Source organism: Thermobia domestica, chromosome 3, assembly GCF_964235325.1.
Source record: "Thermobia domestica chromosome 3, izTheDome1.hap1.1, whole genome shotgun sequence".
Lineage (NCBI taxonomy): Eukaryota > Metazoa > Arthropoda > Insecta > Zygentoma > Lepismatidae > Thermobia > Thermobia domestica.
In genome coordinates, this window is record NC_137456.1 from 343,257,859 (window position 1) to 343,278,802 (window position 20,944).

The following is a 20,944-nucleotide window of genomic DNA, read 5'->3' on the forward strand; positions in this document are numbered from 1 at the left end:
AAGTTCTAACTATGTGACTTCCCTCACGAGCTGTCACTGGAACAAATAGATCATTTCATTTTCTTTTTACCGTAGAAAGAATGTGATTCTCTGGAAGTTACTAAAAACTAAACTCATGTATAAATATTTTTTTTTTAAAAAAAAAGCACAACATGGGTACATTCATTTGCTGACGATTGTACATAATGGTATTGACATTCAATTGACACATGAATTTCATATTTTTGTTCTATAGGAACAGTGGTTTCTGAATATTTTACTTGGAGACACCAGTAAAAGCAATGGAAGGGAATGTAATAATAACATACTATTAGCGATGACAAAAAAGTTTACACATAAAGTTGGGGGGTGGCTGTTACAAGCAATACTTCATCCCAGCTTTTGAGACATTAAATAAAGAGAGAATACAATTGTTTATATAGGATGTTGATCGGAAAATAGACTAGGGAAAATTTAGGGTTTATAAACAATGGTGCTGATAGAAGAAAAAATATAAAAAAATGGAGAATTGCGAACATTCAGGGTTAAAAACAGTCAAAGTTTACTGTTAAGAGAAGGTTCTAGTTGTGTACTCACCAATTTTCCAGTTTTCAGAAATAAAATGAAAAATTCAAAAATATAATACAGATTTCACTATTATAACATACGAGCAATTAAAGGTTGATTCATTTATGCGGAACCGAATTTGAATATGCCATTTACCTAGAAATGTCGTGTTTCCACCACCAGTTTTAATTGATCTGTAGGCCACCTCTATTGACTATTGTCTATTGACTAGCATCGGAGTTTCCATTGCAGGAGACTGCTGCAGATGCATCACGGGTATTGCGCCCCACTCCTCTTTACAGGCTTCCCACAGGCTAGAGACGGTACGGACTCGACGATGGAAGAGACGCCGCTTTAGGAGTCCGAAAGCACAATAGTCTATTGGGTTGGCATCTAGACTTGTGATAGGGGTGTCAAAAAAGGGAACTGCGAAATTCCAATTTTCTGTTCCATATGGCGATACATGAAGGTAACCAAGAAAGTTCTTTCGCTTTTTGTGGAGATTTGTGTTCAATTGGCCCACACACCGTGAGTTGAATGAGTATGGAGATAAGGCGAAGGTCAGTTGTTGGTGTTGGTATATCCAACATACTACCTCCTTATGGCAGTTCAGTTACACCGTCAACTTGCGTAAGGACAGAGTGAACATGGGACCTCCACAGAGCGTCATAAGGGCGTGTATGCTGTACGGGTTCAAACCGGGATCAAATGCCGCTGCAGTGGGGTAGAAGATATAGCAGGCCTTTGGTGAGGCTGTCTTGACTACGCGGGCAGTGCAGCGGTGGTTTAACAAATTTAAGGACGGTGACGAAACACTCGAAGACGCACCACGTGCCGGAAGATCAACACATGTACAAAATTAAGATCTCCAGGCAGCAATTGTGGCGAACAGTGGCCAGACAGGTGAGGAACTGGCACTACAATTCAGTGTGAGTGGAGAAACCATTTGGCAGCACCTCCGTCAACTTGGGAAGCAGTACAAGTTGGGTCAATGGGTCTCACATGATTTGACTCCAGGTTAGAAGGCGACGCGAGCAGACACCTGTCTCTCTTTGCTGTCTCGTCTGAGGAAGAAGCCATTTCTGCACAGGGTATTGACATGTAATGAGAAGTGGGTCCTATACGAAGCTCCACGGCGTTGTCATCATTGGTTAGCATCCCATGAACTGGTTCCAAAACAGCCGAAACCAGCATTGCACCAGAAGGCTTTCCTGTGTGTTTGGTGGGCTGCTCGCGGCATCGTGAATCGGTAACTGCTACCAGCTGCTCAGAGCATCAATCAACTATGCAGCAGTTGAGCCGTGTTAAAGAAAAACTCAAAACTCTGGAGCCAGCACTTCTGAATCGCAAACGGGTCTTCCTGTTACAGGACAAGGCTAAATCCCACGTGACTAGGATGACCCAGGACATCATTCTACGCCTTGGATGGGAAACATTATTGCATCTACCATACTCCCCGAGCATTAAACTCTTCGATTATCATCTATTCCATTCCTTGGACAATCACCTTAGAAGACGCTAGTTCAAATCCCTAGTAGAGGTGCAAAATGCACTTGATAGCTTTTTCGCTTCACGGCCCACCAAGTTCTATCGCGAGGAATTCATGGCCTTCCAGAACGTTGGCAGAAGGTCGTCGATGCTGATGGGGTCTATTTCTGATTTTTCAGATACGTCTTAGGTGACATATCGACGTTCAAAGGTGGTGGGTGAAAAAGCGTCAGAACTTTCTTGGTTACCTTTATAATTCCAGCGATGTTTTCGCCGTGTGGCTGGATGCATTGTCTTGGTGCCTTGTCCGTACAATGCTGAGATTTCATGCTGGTACATTTCAGTCAGAGTGGGGGGCGCGGTGGCTCAGTGATAGAGCGTTCAGCTCCGGTACTTGGGGTCCCTGGTTCGATCTCAGCTCGCGCCGTGTGGACTTTGCGGTGGACAAACACCGTGCTCGTGGGTTTTCTCGGAGTTCTCCCGTTTCCTCCCACTTTCTTCATTCCACTACTTCATTCATTTACCATCGTCACCGTCTCCTTTAGCCTAACCGGCATAACCGTGGGACGTAAAACAAAGATTTCATTTCATCTCAGTCAGGACATGAATCTGGTAGTACACAGGATTAATTTCGACGTTTCGCTTGACCTTTCAGAGACGCAGTTTGCCCCTGTACGAGAAACCGTCCACAATCATGAACCCTTTAGGAAAATTTTCGACGTACAGGTGGAAGAACGTGTTTGAGCCCTTGGCATCAACATTTCTGTATGTAACTTTACCATGGTCTGTGGTAAAATTCACGTCTCATCAAGGGTAACAACAAATTTCCACTGATCACCCGCCAGATGACGTTCATACAGCCTCCTGTAGTTCCTTTTTGCTCAGTCACATGTCATGGTTCACGTGCACATTGCTCTTGCGAATGACTGTGAGGCATAAATAACTGTGAATGGTGCGGTTGATTGTCGCCTGCGATGTACGGCGTTTGCTGGCCATCGCACGCTGTAGCCATATGCCGAACCACACACTAGCGGCATAGTCCTCTTCACAGGAGGTCGGTTTCTAGCTGCTCGCGTCGGTGTGGTGAGCTCAGGACTGTGCCGCATATTTCAGTATAATACGATTCAAAGTATCACTACACGAAAATTACATACTTGACACATTTCTACGATGCGCGACGTCGTGGACTTAACGTCGGAAAGGGCTATAATGAATGAAGTACTCCCAAAATGTGTTCAGTTTCTGCGGCACTAAGACTACGTTCGACCACACTTCTGTACTGTGTGACTAACGAGATACTGTTGGTTATCTCGTGGCAATTTCACGGCGATGGCTATAGTTGTACATTGATTCGGCTCGATATAAATGAACCAACCTCTGTAGTACTTTTGAAGTATTTCTTATCGTTAAAACAATTAAATTGTTTACTTATTTAATAAATATCTGAACACTATGCTATCCATTTTCACCAATATATATATTTACAAATGAGATCTCCACAACTATATAGTATTAAGCAACTAAACATTGGATAAGTAATCTACATTAAGAAGAAAAATGACTTATTTGTTTAAACTCAAAGATTTGAAATAAGATATTCTTATTATAATCATGACTAAAGGGTATATATAATTCTAACAGTAGATATTTTCTATTACTGTAATTGATGATCATAAAAGCAAATGGCGGATCATATATTCACTGCTTTTATTATTTCTGCTCACTTCAATTGCTGATTTAATTGAAAGCGGATTAATCAATGGGTTTTGTAATACATTTTCAATTATTTTGACTATGTATAAATGATTTATAATTAGGTGCACGTAAACGTACTACCCAACTAACCTCCTAGCATAATAGTTCTTAGGAGGCCAGGTCCTTGTAGCCAGCTTGACACCTATGCCTTTATGAAAACCAATATGAAAACAACGACATTCGTCAAGTTTAGAGGGAAGTAGGTTAGGTATATGTGTGTGTGTGTAAATTATTACAGATTTTAGTGCTACCTGTGAAAAAAGCATTAGGTTAAATAATACAGAAGTACACTCATGTCCAAAATTATTGTCGAATGTCTATAAATATGTTATTGTAGAAATATAATTTGATAACGAATTCGCCCGGTATTTCTCATAATGTTAGTATGTATATAATCGGCAAAGACATGTATGTGGCAAATTTCATCTCAAAAGAGCAGTAAATAAGAACAATAAAACGAAAATAAAACTTTCTCGTCCATTTAGCGACATTTTGTTTTACTCATTGTAATTTTCGTATTTATAATTCCCTTCCAATGAAATTTACCACAAACATACATTTTCCAATTATACACATAGTATCAGTATTAAAAGTATCCTGCAAAATTATTAACAAATTATATTCTTACAAAAAGACAGTTATAGATATGCGACAATCATTTTGGACATGAGTGTACCTGTCAACCCGAAACTCTTTATTTCGTGTATTCGAAGACAACAGAATTGGCTGCCCAAATCATACTAGGAACATAATCATCCAAGTAGAATTTGTACGGCATATGAAAAGTGCGAGTTTTACAATAATTTCGTAAATTTCATAAGTAAGGACAAATGATGAGCTTTAAGTATTACACCTTTAGTGAGTTCCAGAAGCAACAACATATCTGCTATAAATTTCTCTAATGTGTTAAGATTATTTTCACTTACCAAATACAGTAGTGAGCAAAAATCTTCATACTCACCTTGACATGTTCTTTTCTCAACAGCTTTAGAATTACTCAACAAATTTCAGTATACAGTTTTTACTACACAAGACATAATTTTACTGCACATCAATGTAAATCGTATTCAAACAGTTAATTCATTGGCAAAATAGATCCTACCAGTGGTAAGAGACTTGTGCCTTCTACTGTACTATATACGAATAGTTAACTCATAATATGAGAAACAAGTGCAGATATTTTCAAATGAAACTTGAGAAAACATTACTATAAAAAGAATACATCTTAGTGCTGCTGATCCATTACAACCTGAGGTGTTTTGAGTTAAATTTGCAGCAATAAAGACTATATCTAAAACACTAAGCAGCTGTTTCACAATGCGTGCACAGTGTATAGTTAATCTTTATTTTTTTAAACTTGTAATTACTTTAACAAACGTGAGACACGATAGGAGGAACTAGAACCTTTTCTTAAGCTATTAATAAGAATTCTTTGCTAAGAAAGAAAAGTGGAATGCAAATAAACTCAAAAGATAATAAGGGTGCGAATTAACAGGGTTGGAGATGAGGTATAAGAATTGTTGAAAAGAAAAACAGAATTGTCTGTGGTTTCAATTCGAAGTTCCTTCTCTAATCTCACTGCAGAATCTTAATGCATCAATGTTCATTGTCAATTGAATGTAATTCTATTCTAATTATCTTTACCACATTTATATATAAAGAAATTTAATAAAAACAATTCTGAGACAAAACATCTTTCTTTCCTAGAAAGAAAGAGAAAAGACTCCGAAGCTTGCCTTTGCAATTTCTCCATTTCCTGTACGTACGTGAAGGTGTTCCGCGATGTAGTAAACAAACTTTGCCATTTTTTTCATTCCAAAATATTTACTTCGCATTTGACTGAGAGACGCTATTAAGAGTTGTAGTTGCTTAACACCAAACGTTACTATTCTTCTTCTTCTTCTTCTATTATTATTATTATTGGATAACCCTCGTATTAACTAAGACACTTTTTATTAATTCAAAGCAACGCAAGATTTGCAATTTTGCAGTATTAAATCCATCATTATTGATACAAGTTTGTCCTAAAACTAACTGGAATTAAGATGATTTTCTACTTTCGGCACCCAGGAAAAAAATGAATAAGCACCAGTGTATTTCTTGATGTATTAAATTTCTTACGATTGTTACGTACTTAATACATCGTCTCTCAGTGAAAATGTAAGAAAACACTTACTTCCTTATTTTGATCACATTAAATTATCATTATTTTGCAAAGTAAGGTAGAGTACATCGCGAAACATCTAACGAAAGTTAATTCTAGGAGTCAACAACAATTTATCTGGCTTACAACTGGAGTAGTTTAGTTTAAATATAGTTAGTTAACACGAAAAGCAAAGACGCAAACAAAGAAACAAAGTTCACAAAGTGCAAACAAACACAAACATTGAAGTAAACAAAAACAAAGAAAAAAAGAGAGACCAGGAAATCAACAAGATAAAAGAAAGCGCCATCTGTAGGAATTCAGTCTTTTTGTAACACACTACATAATGTTCAATGTCAACGAATAAATATTTCAAATCTACTGAATGTCTCCATTGTTTCTACAAAATGAACTCTTGATTGATGTTATATTACAGGCAGTGCGTAGAGTGGGCAATGTACAAGCGTCTTCAAACTGCTACAAATATAAACGTTGATTCAGCGTGTTTTTGTTTATGTGCCCCCAGGCTATACGGTGTTTAGCTATACAATTTAAGAGTCAGGACAATCTGATCTTCCTGATGCGTTTGTTTGTCGAAAATTGAATTGTGAAGTCGATACAAGTGAGCTAATAAATAAGTAATTAAATAATCCTTGAACGCAATTAGTGTTGAGTGAATTCCTACCAATAAGTGTAGGACTGTAGTGTAACTCTTGAAAGAATTTTCTGAGCACATTGGCACTTTTTTTTTTTTTTTTTTTTTTTTTTTTTTTTTTTAAGTATGTGCTTAATAATATACTCTGAGATAATTCCTGTAGCAACATGAAATCGTGATGAACCCGAATTTTGTTCCTTATAGAATTAAATTTTGCTTTAACGTTATTTTTCCCTACTAAACTTTATTACAAATTGCATACATGTATTTAATATTTGTTATAGGAAGCTAGAAATTGCTGCTCTACCTTTATACTGTGTTACATAGTTCAGTACTTTTTCTGAACAAAATCACTCAAAATGGTTGAAAATGACAAAGACCGGAATATCTGTTTAAAGTATTTTCATTTCGTATATTATATCAAATAGTTTTAAACGTTTAAAGATTCAAATGTTTAGCGGCTATATTTGGCATCTTTGTTTTATAACTACACGCACTTATTGCAGTTAAATACATTTGTACCTTCTATTCCTTGAAGTGCAAAAATTAATCTTATTTTTATTTATTATATTTCTTTCGAAAATTATCTATTGAGTCAGTAGAACTTTTGACTCCCATTTTCAGCGCCAATGCTACACAAGGCGGGACTTACTATTTATACGGTAGAATTAGAAACAGTACGGGGATTTGTACCTGCAATCGAACTCGGGACCACGCACGTTAGCCACTCAGGGGCTTTGTTTTTCTACTGTCAGGTTGATAGTTTGGACTGCTTTACGTATATCTCGCAAAGGATAGCACATCTTTTACTTTCTGTTCCAGAATTTAATAAATTCTGGATATTTCATGTTTCTTTTACTTCTTGATATGTATATTTCGACTCTAAGCAAGATTATACTGTTCATATGTAAGACGAGCTACGTAACTAAAAATTGCAGTGTAGAATATATAGATTGACCAAGATCTTTCTAAACATTTCATGAGAGATGATCTTGAAGGACGTACCGTTTCCTCCCACAAAAGTAATTTAAGATATACGTATATTTCTATTTTCTGAGGCTTATACAAGTGTAACTTTTACTTGGCATATTTTTCATGTAAATCAGATGTATGCTGCTTAAATTGTTTAAGCTTTCGGAATTGTTTGTGACCATAACTTTAATACTTAAGGGTTACCCTCTTTGTGTAAATAATACCCAATAAACTTGGCTTTAAAAAAAATCACTAAACTTCCGTATTAATCCGATATTTTAACTTATTTTCATATTTCGGAACGACGAAAAGGCAAAAATTGAAATTCTAACAGCAGAGTCAGTGAAGGATGTGTAAGTGGAGCAGGAATGGTGTTTTGTACTGTAACGAGGTGAGAGTGCAGTGCTAAAAGCTGACGAAGAGGTGTATATGGCTATTATTTACATGTGTATACAGTTTGTGTTCATACGAAAAATCTGGACAGTTACGTAACATTTATTATAAGCTGTGTATTTACATAGTGTGATAGTGTTAGCCGTGTAGTAATTATGATAACGTCAATCCTTTAACTAATGATACTTCAACATAGCAGACGTTTATTCACTAGTTCCCTATACCTCATATTCACTTTTGTTTTTTTCATCTAGTTTCATAATATATATATATATATATATATATATATATATATATATATATATATATATACACTAGATGGGGGTCTTTAGTAGATGAGGGCTCTGCCCCCAGACCCTCGCGTTTGCTTGGCCTACGGCCTCGTACCTCTTAAATCCATAATTCTATCGAATTTCAAGTTTCTTTTCCTATTTCAACTGAAAAAGATACCATTTTTGTACCCCAAGAAAACGCCCATTTAAATAACATCAGAATTTCTTTATCCCAACTTTATATGCTTTAAAAACAAAAAATATTCACTTTGGCAATTTTCCTGTAGCTTAGTCTCGGAAGGCTACAATCATGTTAAATTTCATCATTCTAATCCTGCCGGAAATGCCTAAACATTTTGGGGTGTAGATGATGTCCCATATAAATAACATGGCGAAGATTTTTCAGTTCCCCATAAAAACACTTTAAATTTGGAATTTTTTTATTTTTGGTGATTTACATATACTTAGGTAACGCTTATGAAAACGTAAAGCATACCGAAGTTCAGGTTTTTATTCCAAGTACCTAAAATATGAGATTATAAATACATAAAAAAAACTCCCTTAAATAACATGGGGAATTTCTTCATCCCCCCCTTTAGACTTCCTAAAAACTAAAAATATTCACTTCTGGCAATTTTTCTGGGGGTTAGTCCCGGAAAGCCACAATCATGCCAAATTTCAACTTCTCACGTCAACCAGAAGTGCTCGTTATTTTATGTCAGTTTATGTAATTTTATATATAGTTAGGACATACATTTTTTAAACATGTGAGGATGTTATACACAAAATGTTATATTTTATAAGAATTTCCATTACAAGAAAAAATTGAAGAATAATATGAAAATATTACGTACCCTGTACATTTCAGTTACTTTAAGTTCTGATTCCTGAAAATACTTTGCACTTCCAAGTTTTCGGTATATTTTCTGGAGATTAGTTCGTGTAAGATAAAAGTAGAAGTAAAATAAAACCACCATAGCCACATAGCACACGGACGTCCACGGCATGTCCGAGACTGATACACAACGGCCAACGGGACATTCCAGGATTATCCGAATTTGCTCTCGGGACATATCCAGATATCCGCTAATATCCCGAAAAACGGGACCTCAAAGGGGTATCCACTGGTAGATCGTGGGATAATGTGGTTCTAGGTTTGTCCGGCGTGGGATGTCCGTGGGATCTCCTGCCCGTCCGGGACATCCCGTGGACATCCTACATGGAAATCCTTTAGGACGTCCCATGCAGGACGTCCACGAGGTGTCTACTCATTGTTCCGATAATCCCGGGAACTATATGGGATAATTATGATCAAAATGGGACGTCGTGTGCTATGTGGATAAAGGAATAGACTCACTAGAACCTGTCTATTTCAAGTGGGCCTTCGGAAAATATGTGAAACATACTTCAATCCCACCCCCGCCGCCCTCTGACGGAGGAAACTCTCTTTTTGCTTAGGTGAATGACCTTGGCTGTTGTCGATTTGTCATTCAGTAGTTTGGTGTTGACGAGTGAAGATCGTAGGCTACTTAGAATGGCTAACAAGACGGTGCACAGCGAAGTCCATAAAAAAAAAATCATTGTAGCAACGCTTCCGTAACCAACAATTGAAAGATCTCGGCCGCAGCAACTTGTCCTTTCTTTTTCGACGGAGGTACGGGAAAACACACATCGACAGCAGCGTCAGCAGGAGCACACTTGAAATACAAAAGCTCTAAAATTAAATTATTTTTGATTCTAATTTTATCCTCCATGAACAAGACTCCAGCCGACAGTCAAAATCTTGGAAGCGTAACGCATTTTCAAGAATTAGAGCTTAAGCTTTAAATCCTACCTAGCGTATTGGTGTATCCGAAATAATTTATATTTTGGTAATTTTTTAAATTGATACTTTTGTGAGAAGTCAGTGCTGCCAACTTCATTAAAAAAAGACCGAAATATAAATATGTATGCTACATTAGTAACCGAAGTAGATTTAAGGGTTAAAATAAGTGAAATGATTATTAAAATTCCTAACCGTGTTAGCATATTTAAAATACATAGGTTTAGAGTGACATGGTAGATAAGTAATATTGAGGTCAATCCTAACAATGTACTTAATAATATAACAGTATATATATATATATATCTGTTCTCTTATTTTCTATTGGGCTATTACTTTGTTTATATTTCTCAAATTATTACATTATTATTCACTTGCATCTATTATTGCCTCCACTAGAGTAACCTTATGATGTTAATGATCAAATTTACTTCTCATTCCAATATTTTCATTACGTTCGAATTACTATGACATAAAATTATCAGTATGTTTAAGATACTCTTCACTGTTAATCAGCATCATCGAACGGCGTCCCAATTGATTTGGAGAGGTTATACGATGTGACGGTACAGTCAGGTATGTTAAAACTGAAAGTGAACTTCAGTAATATATACGAGGGTGGATTGGAAAGTTTGTAGCCTGACTAGGAAGGAAGAAATTATTTTAAGTTTGTATACATTAGCTGCGTAGCTATATCCGTTGGTAAAATTTCATTTCTCTATTGTTTCAGATCTGTAGTTTATAAGGCGCTAAGTCGACGTAAGTGACATGGATAAAATCGACCAGAACAATGCGCGCGTTCAGACGTCCTTGCATCCATGGCAGAAATTCATTCCTGTTGGTTAGAACTGTTGCTGCACCCATCCTATTCGCCTGATCTGGACCCCTCGGACTTTGACTTATTTAGAAACCTTAAAATGTTTCGGGGCGATCAGCGATTTTCTTTGGATGCAGACGTGAAAAGTGCTGTACTGGAATATTTTGCAGGGCTCGAGAAATTAGTTTTTAAAAGTCGTATAGAAGCGTTACCGAAGAGGTGGCGTAAATGAATCTCGGTCGAGAGAGATTACGTGGAAAAATAAAACATAGGTTATCCAAATATTTTTTAATTTTATAGGTTTTGCCGCGAACTTTCCAATCCATTCTCGTAAAGCAACCCTTTTTTCTGTTCTTCCCCAAAAAGTTCCTTTCTTTTTTTTCCCTAGATTTAAAAAAGATGCCCACTTTTACTTCTATTTCTTATATATTTTTATTTTCATACCCTACGTGACTTCTGCAATATAAAGGAAACAACAAAATCTTATTTTCATTCCCTTCCACTAAACAACACTGTAAATCAATATATATCTCGAACACAACTCTATATCCATCATCTGGAAAGACATCCCCACACTCTCTTTCCCCGACATAAACTATTAAATTTAAATTACTGCAACCCTTAGCCATTGAGTTTCCAGTAAGGACTCAGCCACCACGAGTACACGAGATATGATCAAAAAATATGATGACTAATTTTATTAGAAACACACTAATAAGCGTACATGGAATTTGATTAAATTTTCTTCAAAGCACTGTGCTTGGCTAGCAATGCACTTATCCCAACGTTGAATCCATGACTGGAAGCATTTCTGGAAGGCATCTTTTGCAAGGGTGTTCAGCTGCTTTGTCGTGGTCCTCTCAATATCAGGAATGGTATCAAAACGATTTTCTTGAAGCGCGGTTTTAATTTTGGGGAAGAGCCAGAAGACGCATGGTGCCAAATCTGGTGACTAAGGCGAATGTGGACAGACAGGAATATTTATTCGGCCAAAAAGCAACGTGTGCGTTTTCGTGACGAAGTACGAAGTTATTTGCGCATCTAACTGGTGGTTAAAATGCTTTTCGTGAATCTGTACGAGATGTTAAGTTCTTCAGGAAGCTTTCGAATAGTCATTCGCCTGTTTGAACGAATCATTTGTGCCACTTTCTGCACATTTTCATCTGTTTTTGACGTCGGAGGACGTCTCGATCGTTGCTAGTTTTCAACTGATTCCTTGCCTTTTGAATAGCTCATCCACTTGAAAACAGTTCAGTGCCGCTGCTTCATCGGCATACACTGATTTTAACATTTTGCGAACTTCTCTGGCACATTTTTGCAGCTTAAAAACAAAACTTAATATTGACGCACGACGGACACTCTTAAACAACACGTTCTCATTGTTCTGCCTCTAGAAGCCAACTCACACGTCACAATTCGTTCAAACTCGAAACTGACTATCCCAAAGGTTCAGACTATCGGGCTTACTTGTTGAAAAGGATGAAACGGCGATACGTGGCGCTATACAACTATATTCACCGTACTTTTTGATCACACCTTGAATGTACAAAAATAAACAGTGAATATGAGAACAATCCAACCTGGCCTTCATACTTTTGATATTCTTGCTACGGGCTTAATACAGCCTAAATGTTTTGACTGATGTAATTAGTGTGCTAACTGTAAATCATCATAATTTAATGTTTTTCTCGAACAAGGAGGACGAAGTTTCATTTCTCAATCCTCACGAATCTGATAACCATTAAACAACTAACTAATTAGAAGTCATTTTAAGTTAATTTTTACCTATTCCTTTGTGTCCTTGTTTTGAACACATTTCAACGTAATTTTCATCTGTGTGTTTCAACCTTTCACGTCTTCGTCCTGATGGGCTTACAGAGTTGACTGATTATATATAATTTCTTGAATGAAAAGTAGCTAAAATTCTACTTAACTCTGGTTTCACTCAAAATTGGTTTGTCTGCGCTTGGTTCCTGTTAAGGCTTTTGTAATACTTTGGAAGAATGTAAAACTATGTCGTAGGCTTTTATAAATACCCTCTTAAAGGATTGACGTATCTAAGGTAGGATTTATTAGAAGCAATTTATTGGTTGTATAATGTTTTTAAGATAGTTCCTTGCGGGTGAAAATTCAAAAGTTGAACGTATACTACCTGAAACATTCTTTTCTGTCGGTAAGTTCCAAATTTAGATCTCTAATTCAGAGAAAACTACTCAAATTGATGTATTATTTCCAAAATTGACGATATATATATATACTGCACTTGTAACGTACATGTAACTGTCTTTATTGAAAAAAAAATCAATTTATGAAAAATGGAACTAAGCTTTCTTCTGTTTTTCTTTCTTTTGTACGTAAGTGTCCATCTTTTTCTTTTTCAACACTATTTTATATACAGGAGCGTTAAGTGTGGTGAATTAAGTTATAGAAGTAATACTATAGGAATTATATAATTAGAATTTAACAGACTACGTTCTAGTATATGTACATTATTTGTCGTAAATTCATTTTTCAAGCATTTCGCTACAACTACGGTAGTCACTCTATAAAGCATTTAGCCTAAATAAGCTACGGTATATACTTAACATGCAAATTATATATTACGCATGCTATTTATCCGCACGATATAACCCGAACTATTAGTATTAAAAATTAAATAATCCGACATAAGTAGAATGCGATACCAGTATATAAATAAAATGCTTTTGGGTAGTATTTTGATGATGTACAAATTTCTGCATTTATTCAAAGTCCACGAATCTTTTAAGCTTTTCATGCCTTTTTTTTTTTTGACTGAAACAGGTTTATTTTGATTACTTCACGAGCCCCTGAATTAACGGAATAAATGATACCCCATATATGACGTTAAAATCTAATTACGATATTCTTCAACATTTCGTGCAACCCATTCGCACTTTTCCAGAAATAATAACTAGATTAAATTACACTGAAGAGAACAGTCGAAGAAAATACACGATCACAAAATACAGTAAGGTTGTTCTGGTTGTATTTTCATAATTTTATGTTAGATATGCTTTATTTATTACTACGTAATTTATCATCTACATATCTTCAAACTTGGCCGCATTATAGCAATTTTATTTCTGTATTTCTAATGGTAAATTTGCTCTCTTTTTGTTCTTTTTTTTTTTTTTTTTTTTTTTTAATAAGTTTACATGTACTAATTTTCGCATAAACTCAAGACACTATGTTTAAGATTGGCGCGTAAAAATCTATCATGAGAGATTAATAACAGTTTTATTGTCATTATCGATAAAGTCATTTCATGGTATATTTTAACATATAATTTTTTGGGGAATATTTAGAAACTAAAATGAAATGAAATCTTTTCGTTTAACGTCCCACGATTATGTCCTTTAGGCTAAGGGAGACGGTTGATTAAGGAAAGTGAATGATAATGGAAGAATTGGTGGAATGAGGTTGTGAGAGGAAACGAAAGTACATCAAGACAACCCACGGGTACGATGTTGTCCACCATAAACATACTTGGCCAGGGACTGAACCGGAGATCCTTCGCACCAGAGGTAAGAGCTCTGCCACTGAGCCACCGTGCCCCCCTCAATATTTAGAAATGAAAATGTGAAATATGTTTGAAGGAGTGAACGAAATGAAATGAAATTTTTGAGTTTTACGTCCCACGGTTATGCCGGTTAGGCTATAGGAAACGGTGAAGATGAGAAATGAATGAAATGGTGGAATGAAGAAAGTGGGAGGAAACGGGAGAACCCCAAGAAAACCCACGCACACGGTGTTTGTCCACCACAAAGTTCACTTGGCGGGGGCTGGGATCGAACCCGGGACCCCAATGAAGGAGTGAACGAATATTTTATGCTTCATCATCATCCCAGAGTTTAAAAGGTCTGTAATTTTAAAATAAATTTTTCTTTACTACAATTTTCAGTTAAAAGGATACGTTTTTGTATTAGCATGATTTTTCGTGGTGAGTTTGATAGTCCACTATTTGGACCAGAAATTTTTAACTTAGTAATTTTACAAAGCTACACGTGTATTATTCATTGGACATGGAATTGTCTTATAATTACATCGGATCTAGGAGGATTTACATACTTGTGAAAGTTTCTTGTCATTTCCAGTTTAAAAAAAAATGCGAACGAAAAGTCACATCTTTGGAACCCAAACGAAAGAATATTTCAGAGTACTTTGAAATAAAGGTATCATTTATGATGTGGAATTAATGATTTTTTTTTAAATATCCTTGATCCTTGGAATTTAAGGGGAAAATGTGGGGTCCCGAAAAAGTTTTAAAGGACAATAAATGATTAATTAAAACGAGTTAGAAACTAGTATCGAGCAACTGTATCTTATTAATTTATTGACAATTTTTAGAGGTATGGGTGCATCTATATAATTGACAGATTTCGTTTTGATTTGGTGTTGATTTAGTTATTCCTAAAGTGTAAATAATTATAAAATGAAATACTTCTTTTGGAAAGACTAATGAAAATTTCACTATGTCGACATGGAGTTACTGAACACACGTCAAATTTACGTGTTCTATTAACTTTGCTTAAACATTTAGTTAGTTTTCAAGAACTTTGTCTTATTTGGAAGATGAAGGATCTAACAGGGTGTCTACTAAAATTCCAAAATGAAATTTCGTGACTTTTTCTTTACCAAACCATAAAATTTTGTAACATTCTCAAGTGCGAATTTGGGTGCGAATTAGGCCGAATTGTCATGAATGTGATAGTAGCATGCTTTGCCTGCGATTTGGTAGCGTCTAAAGCCGACCATAGACATTTTTGGTGGTGAATTTTGACGTTTTATAATTGTCCAGTCTGTACTTATGTTTATACAGATAAAAAAAAATTCGTGACTCAAAAGCTAAATTTCGTGCCTTTTTCTTGACTTTCATGACCGTTTTCTGCTTTCATGACTTTCGTGACCGATAGACACCCTGTCTAAGCAAGTTTTAGAAGCCTCATTCTAAATCCACTCAGTCGACTGAACAGCAGAAAGGCTTTTGAAACACTGGTAACCTTCTAGTATTCTTATAAGTTACTAAATGATAGAACCAAGTTCGTTAGAACTTTTACCTCTGGCGCGATCCCCGACCAAGTTAGTTTGTGGTGGACAACCTCGTGTCCGTGGGTTTTCTCGGAGTACTCCCGTTTCCTCCTATATTTCATTCCACCAATTTAATCCATCATCATTCACTTGCGTTAATCATCCATCTCTCTCAGTCTAAAAAGTTATAATTATGGAATATTAAACCGGAAGACTTCATTTCAGAATCATATTCGCAAACGTTTGTGAAAAGTGAAACATTACGATATGTAACTTACGTAGCATTTTTATTTCACAATCGGGAGGTACCCACGTTGCAATCTCGCTACCTGCCCTCCTGACAGGTTCTTGCACAGTCCCATGAGGTGAACACTTGAATGATATCTTTAGATATAGATCTTGACCAACTTCCTTCTAGAAATTCTTTCATTCTCTCGTTGTTAGTGCTTCCTATTGAACAATGACTTACGCAGCTGTGTCTGGTTCTTCGTTACTAATAAATAAATAAATAACTAATAATGTAATTCTTTCGTAATTGACAATTCCTACTTAAAACATTCTCTATATATACTGTGTGTCGAACTGTGATAAACTTATATTACCTTGGGCTTTGTTCGTAACTAGTATGTTTTCCCTGTTTCTTCCAATGTTGAAGAGGGTGCCTTCTCGGAACGTCGGATAATATAGGTACAAAACTCGTTTTGTAAAAATGAATTTATTTTGGTAACAAAAATATTTTTTCATAAAGAGAAAATATGATTTACAGAATTAATTTTTAAGAGAACAAATTTCACAGTCTGTTGGCACGTTACGTGCAGCCTGAAACACTTAAACGTAAGAGAGAAATGGAAAAATGGTAGTGCGTGGTTTACATTCTAATATAATAATTCAGTCAGACTGAGCTGACACACATCCACTGACCAGCTTTGTTTCTGAGACGCTCAACCTAAAGATTCTGCAAGCCAAAGAATCAGCCAGTCCTTGTGGAACAATGAGTTGACAAAAAACGTTCATTAAGTGTGATTTATGAATTAGATTTCTGGGCTACCGGCATCTATGGCCATTTAGTCCGTCACATTTGAGGGATGACGTCCCTCGGCGAGCACATTATCCGAGGAAAGGGAAGGAAGGAAGGAAGGACTGGGGAAGAAAATAAGCGGCCTGGAGCCTATATGTGAGATACCACCTCGGCATTTGCCTGGTGTGAATCAGGAAAACTCCATTCAGGATGGCTAGCCTGAAAAATCTTTTACATTTTTTCGACCGAGTGCTTCCACTGGGAATCGAATCCGGGATCTTCATTAAGTGTGAATGCAAATCAGTTCTTGGATTATTACTGAAGGTGTTGTACTGCTAGCAGACAGAAAAATATATTACAATATTGTGAGTATTATTTGAAGATATTTTTTATTAATACAAAATGTAAAATTTCTCTGTGAAACATTATGTTACGGTATGCATCTTTCTACTTTATTTATTTATTTATTTATTTATTCATGTACTGATATTCCAGGTATAGTCTCCAAGACACGGGAATATTAAATAATCAAAAACACTAAAAACAGTGGGAAAGGAAGTCGACTTAAGGCTATAATTAAAGATACCATCACGTTATTCGTCTAGCAAAACTGAGGAAAAATCTGAACAAATCTGTTAAGATGACCAGCACGGGATTCGAACACGGAACCTCCAAATTATAAAGTAATATCTTTTAATTATTAACCTACAGTTGCTCATTCCTAATTCCAAGGATTATTGCTTGCAGTTTAAGTGAGATTGGGTTGCTATAGGAAAGCGAATACGACACCATCGCACATCTAGAGCGAGTGTTTCTTAACTCTGCTATTAAGATTAGGAATTAGATTTCTGGGCTGTCGGCATCTAAGGCCATATAGCCCGTCACATATATGAGGGATGATGTCCCTCGGCGAGCACACTATCCGATGAAAGGGAAGGAACAAAGGATTGGGGAAGGAAGGAAGCGGCCTGGGACCTATACGTTAGGTACCATCCTGGCATTTGCCTAGTGTAAATGAGGGAAACCCAGGAAAAATCTTATTCAAGATGGCTAGCCTGAAAAAGCTGTTACACTTTTTCGACCGAGTGTCCCCACCAGGAATCGAACCCGGGACCGCTAATCCGACTATTGTCCATGTAGGTTTGTGTGTATGTATTAATCAGTATTGTTTCGTGTTTATAGTGAGACTCGGACGGTATAAAGGACATAGACAAACATAATTTTCTTAACTATTGGAAGCCAATTCTGTACTAAACATAGAATATTATTAAATATTTAACGAATACGATACGATAGCGAAACAAAAATACGTAGAAACGTAAAAAGAGTGGTCACAGTTGGTGCAATTTTGCGTACAATAAGGTGAACAGCGAAGATAGATTGGTGTAAGCTGAAGATTATGGGTTCTGACACTACACGCAAGATAACAGTGACGGGAAAGTAATCTAGTTCCTACATGAACGTACGCAAAATGGTCTAAACAAAGCGAAGTATTATAAAGCAGAAAGGAGAAAATTTTAGTGCGTTAAAGAGATGACAAAGGGAATGCTACTTAAAGCGAACACGTTCTTTTATTAAGTTCTAACCACTACTATACAACATGCATGGATAGATCCAGAGGCGAAGTTAAGCAAACATTTAATTTTTTAAAACAATGTGTTTTAAATAACAACTTTTCTAAGACTCCTCTAAACATTTCTAAGTCATGTGAATCGAAGGATAAAGAAAGGGTCTCAACAATGAGAAAAACTCAATATCACTTATGCGTTTCTTTTGATGTTGCTTTGCATTTTTTACTCATAACATGTAGAAAAACTATCGATTTACCTTTCGGCTAGTAGACGGCGAACGCTGTGGGGAGGGTGGGAGACTTCGTGACATATTAGTTTGATTTTGTAAAGCCGGAGGAGCGAGATTGTTGGCTGACCCCACCCGTTTGAGGCCACGGGATTGGGCTGCATTAGCAACGGACGCTAGAAGACTGCTCAATCCTCTTCGATGACTCTGTCAACAGCAGGGGGGGAGTTGGTTTTAGTACAAGGTTCTACTGTTTTTATGGATAGCTAAACAACAGAGTGTTCCGTCAACATAATTGTCTAATTTCATCGTTTAGCTTGTTACAAGAATAGAACGAAACCATTGAACATCATGAAAAAAAAAGTTAATAAAGATCATATCAAAAATCTTTTACGAATTATATTCAGTTATACTGGTAAAGATTTGAATTATCAAATCCTTACTTACGGAAACCCATTTTAACACTATGAATAAGCTGGATCTAAATTCTAGCGTCTTATTAAGGCATGACTTATTAACTTTAGTAAGAGGTAACTGAATGATATGAAACTGGAAAGCAAATCAGCCTATTTATAGTACTTCCCACTAAGACACAACTTTCTATAAATCCAAAAAGTATAAGACAATAATAGTTCATTGGTTTAATTATTTTTTTGAAAATACTACAATACACTGTAACGAAATAGATGGTTTAAATTAGGTGCTAATATAAGAAAGGCGAACTGGCCCACTTGATTAGCAAAACAACCTACATTTTTAGCAACTCTATACAGGGGGTTACAAAAATTGGTCACAATATTTTGGGAACAGATTTTCACACCAAAATAAGAAAAAAAAAAGTTCAAATGAACCTGTGGTCGGAAGTGCATCGTTTCGTAGTTATAGGGTGCCGAAAATGTAAAAAAATGAATTTTAAAGACCCATTGTTCCACTCGGATCAAGGCATCACTGAGGAACTAGTATGTGAACTACACAAATAGCCATCTTCCAGAACTTCCGTTACTTGGACAATCATTTTTAGACAGGCTGTTTGGGAGTACTTGATTACTCTCCACCTACCTCTCTAAAAATTGGTGTGCAAATACTGGAGCATTCTTAAATATGGATATATGGGTAGTTCACATACCAGTTCCTTAGTGATGTCTTGACCCGACTACGGTAGGTCCCATAGTAGTGGAGCTATCAAATTTTTAAGTTCTCATTTTCGGCACCCTATAACTCCGAAACTATCCACTTTTGAGCACAGATCCATATGAACTTTTTTTCTTATTTTGAAGTGAGGAATCTGTCCCAAAATATTGTGAAACATTTTGTAATACCTTGTATAACATGCTGCTAATTCAATCAAAAAGTTCGTAGAGCACTAGATGCAATAGAAGTTTTATTTTGATAATTCATTGAGAAAGATATTTTGTCTACTGTTAAAACATACTTTCAGAAACGTTTCTCGATCTTTGATAAATTCTTGATTCTGTATACTTTCAACAATAAATTCCCATGGCTTTCAGGGCTCATTAAGAAACTTATCAGTTGAGTTGAGTTTCTGTATCACATGAGCTCCCACCGGAAAATGAAATGAAATGAAATCTTTGAGTTTTACGTCCCACGGTTATGCCGGCTAGGCTAAAGGAGACGGTGATGATGAGTAATGAATGAAATGGTGGAATGAAGAAAGTGGGAGGAAATGGGAGAACCCCGAGAAAACCCACGCACACGGTGTTTGTCCACCACAAAGGAGCTCCCACCGGAACTGAACCTGGGTCTCCTGCGCCAAAGGCGCGTACGCTAACCATATAGCCGCGAGGGAGCTCCTTCAGCTTTTGTGTTCTGCGTTCTTATCCAGCAACGAGCGACAGGGCCTACTATTAACATGGGCCAGCTCTCACAGTATAGACTGTGTCTCATCACAATATCTTGCCTTCAACATAGGAGAATTACACACCACTAGCCCCGGCTGAATTTATGAGTTTTAAGGACTTTGAGAATGAAGCAAAATTTCCAGGACCTCAACAATTGTAAAGCCATACTATCTTAAATATCAAGTTATTTTCCCATTTAAGATATAGAAAACTGTACTGGACATATCGCTTGTTTAATCAACTTAGAAAAATATTTTTTTTCCACTACTAAACATGAGTTTATTCCGCTATGACTCAAAAATCAGGAGAGATTTTCTTGAGTCTGCCTCCTACTCGTCTTACTCATTTCACAAGGGAA

The 20,944-nt window shown here is 36.4% G+C and overlaps 1 protein-coding gene across 5 annotated transcripts in view; it reads right to left on the reverse strand.

Moving 5' to 3' along the window:
* The window catches only part of Pdzd8 (PDZ domain containing 8), a 110,432-nt gene that overhangs the window by 24,567 nt on the left and 64,921 nt on the right, over nucleotides 1-20,944 (reverse strand). For 3 of the 5 annotated variants that reach the window (XM_081752861.1, XM_081752864.1, XM_081752862.1), the window contains exon 13: nucleotides 18,758-18,934. The exons of the other annotated variants lie outside the window; for them this stretch is intronic. In XM_081752861.1, coding sequence (XP_081608987.1) covers nucleotides 18,758-18,934 — 177 coding nt within the window. The remainder of the gene's footprint in view (nucleotides 1-18,757; nucleotides 18,935-20,944) is intronic. 5 annotated transcript variants of the gene reach the window in all.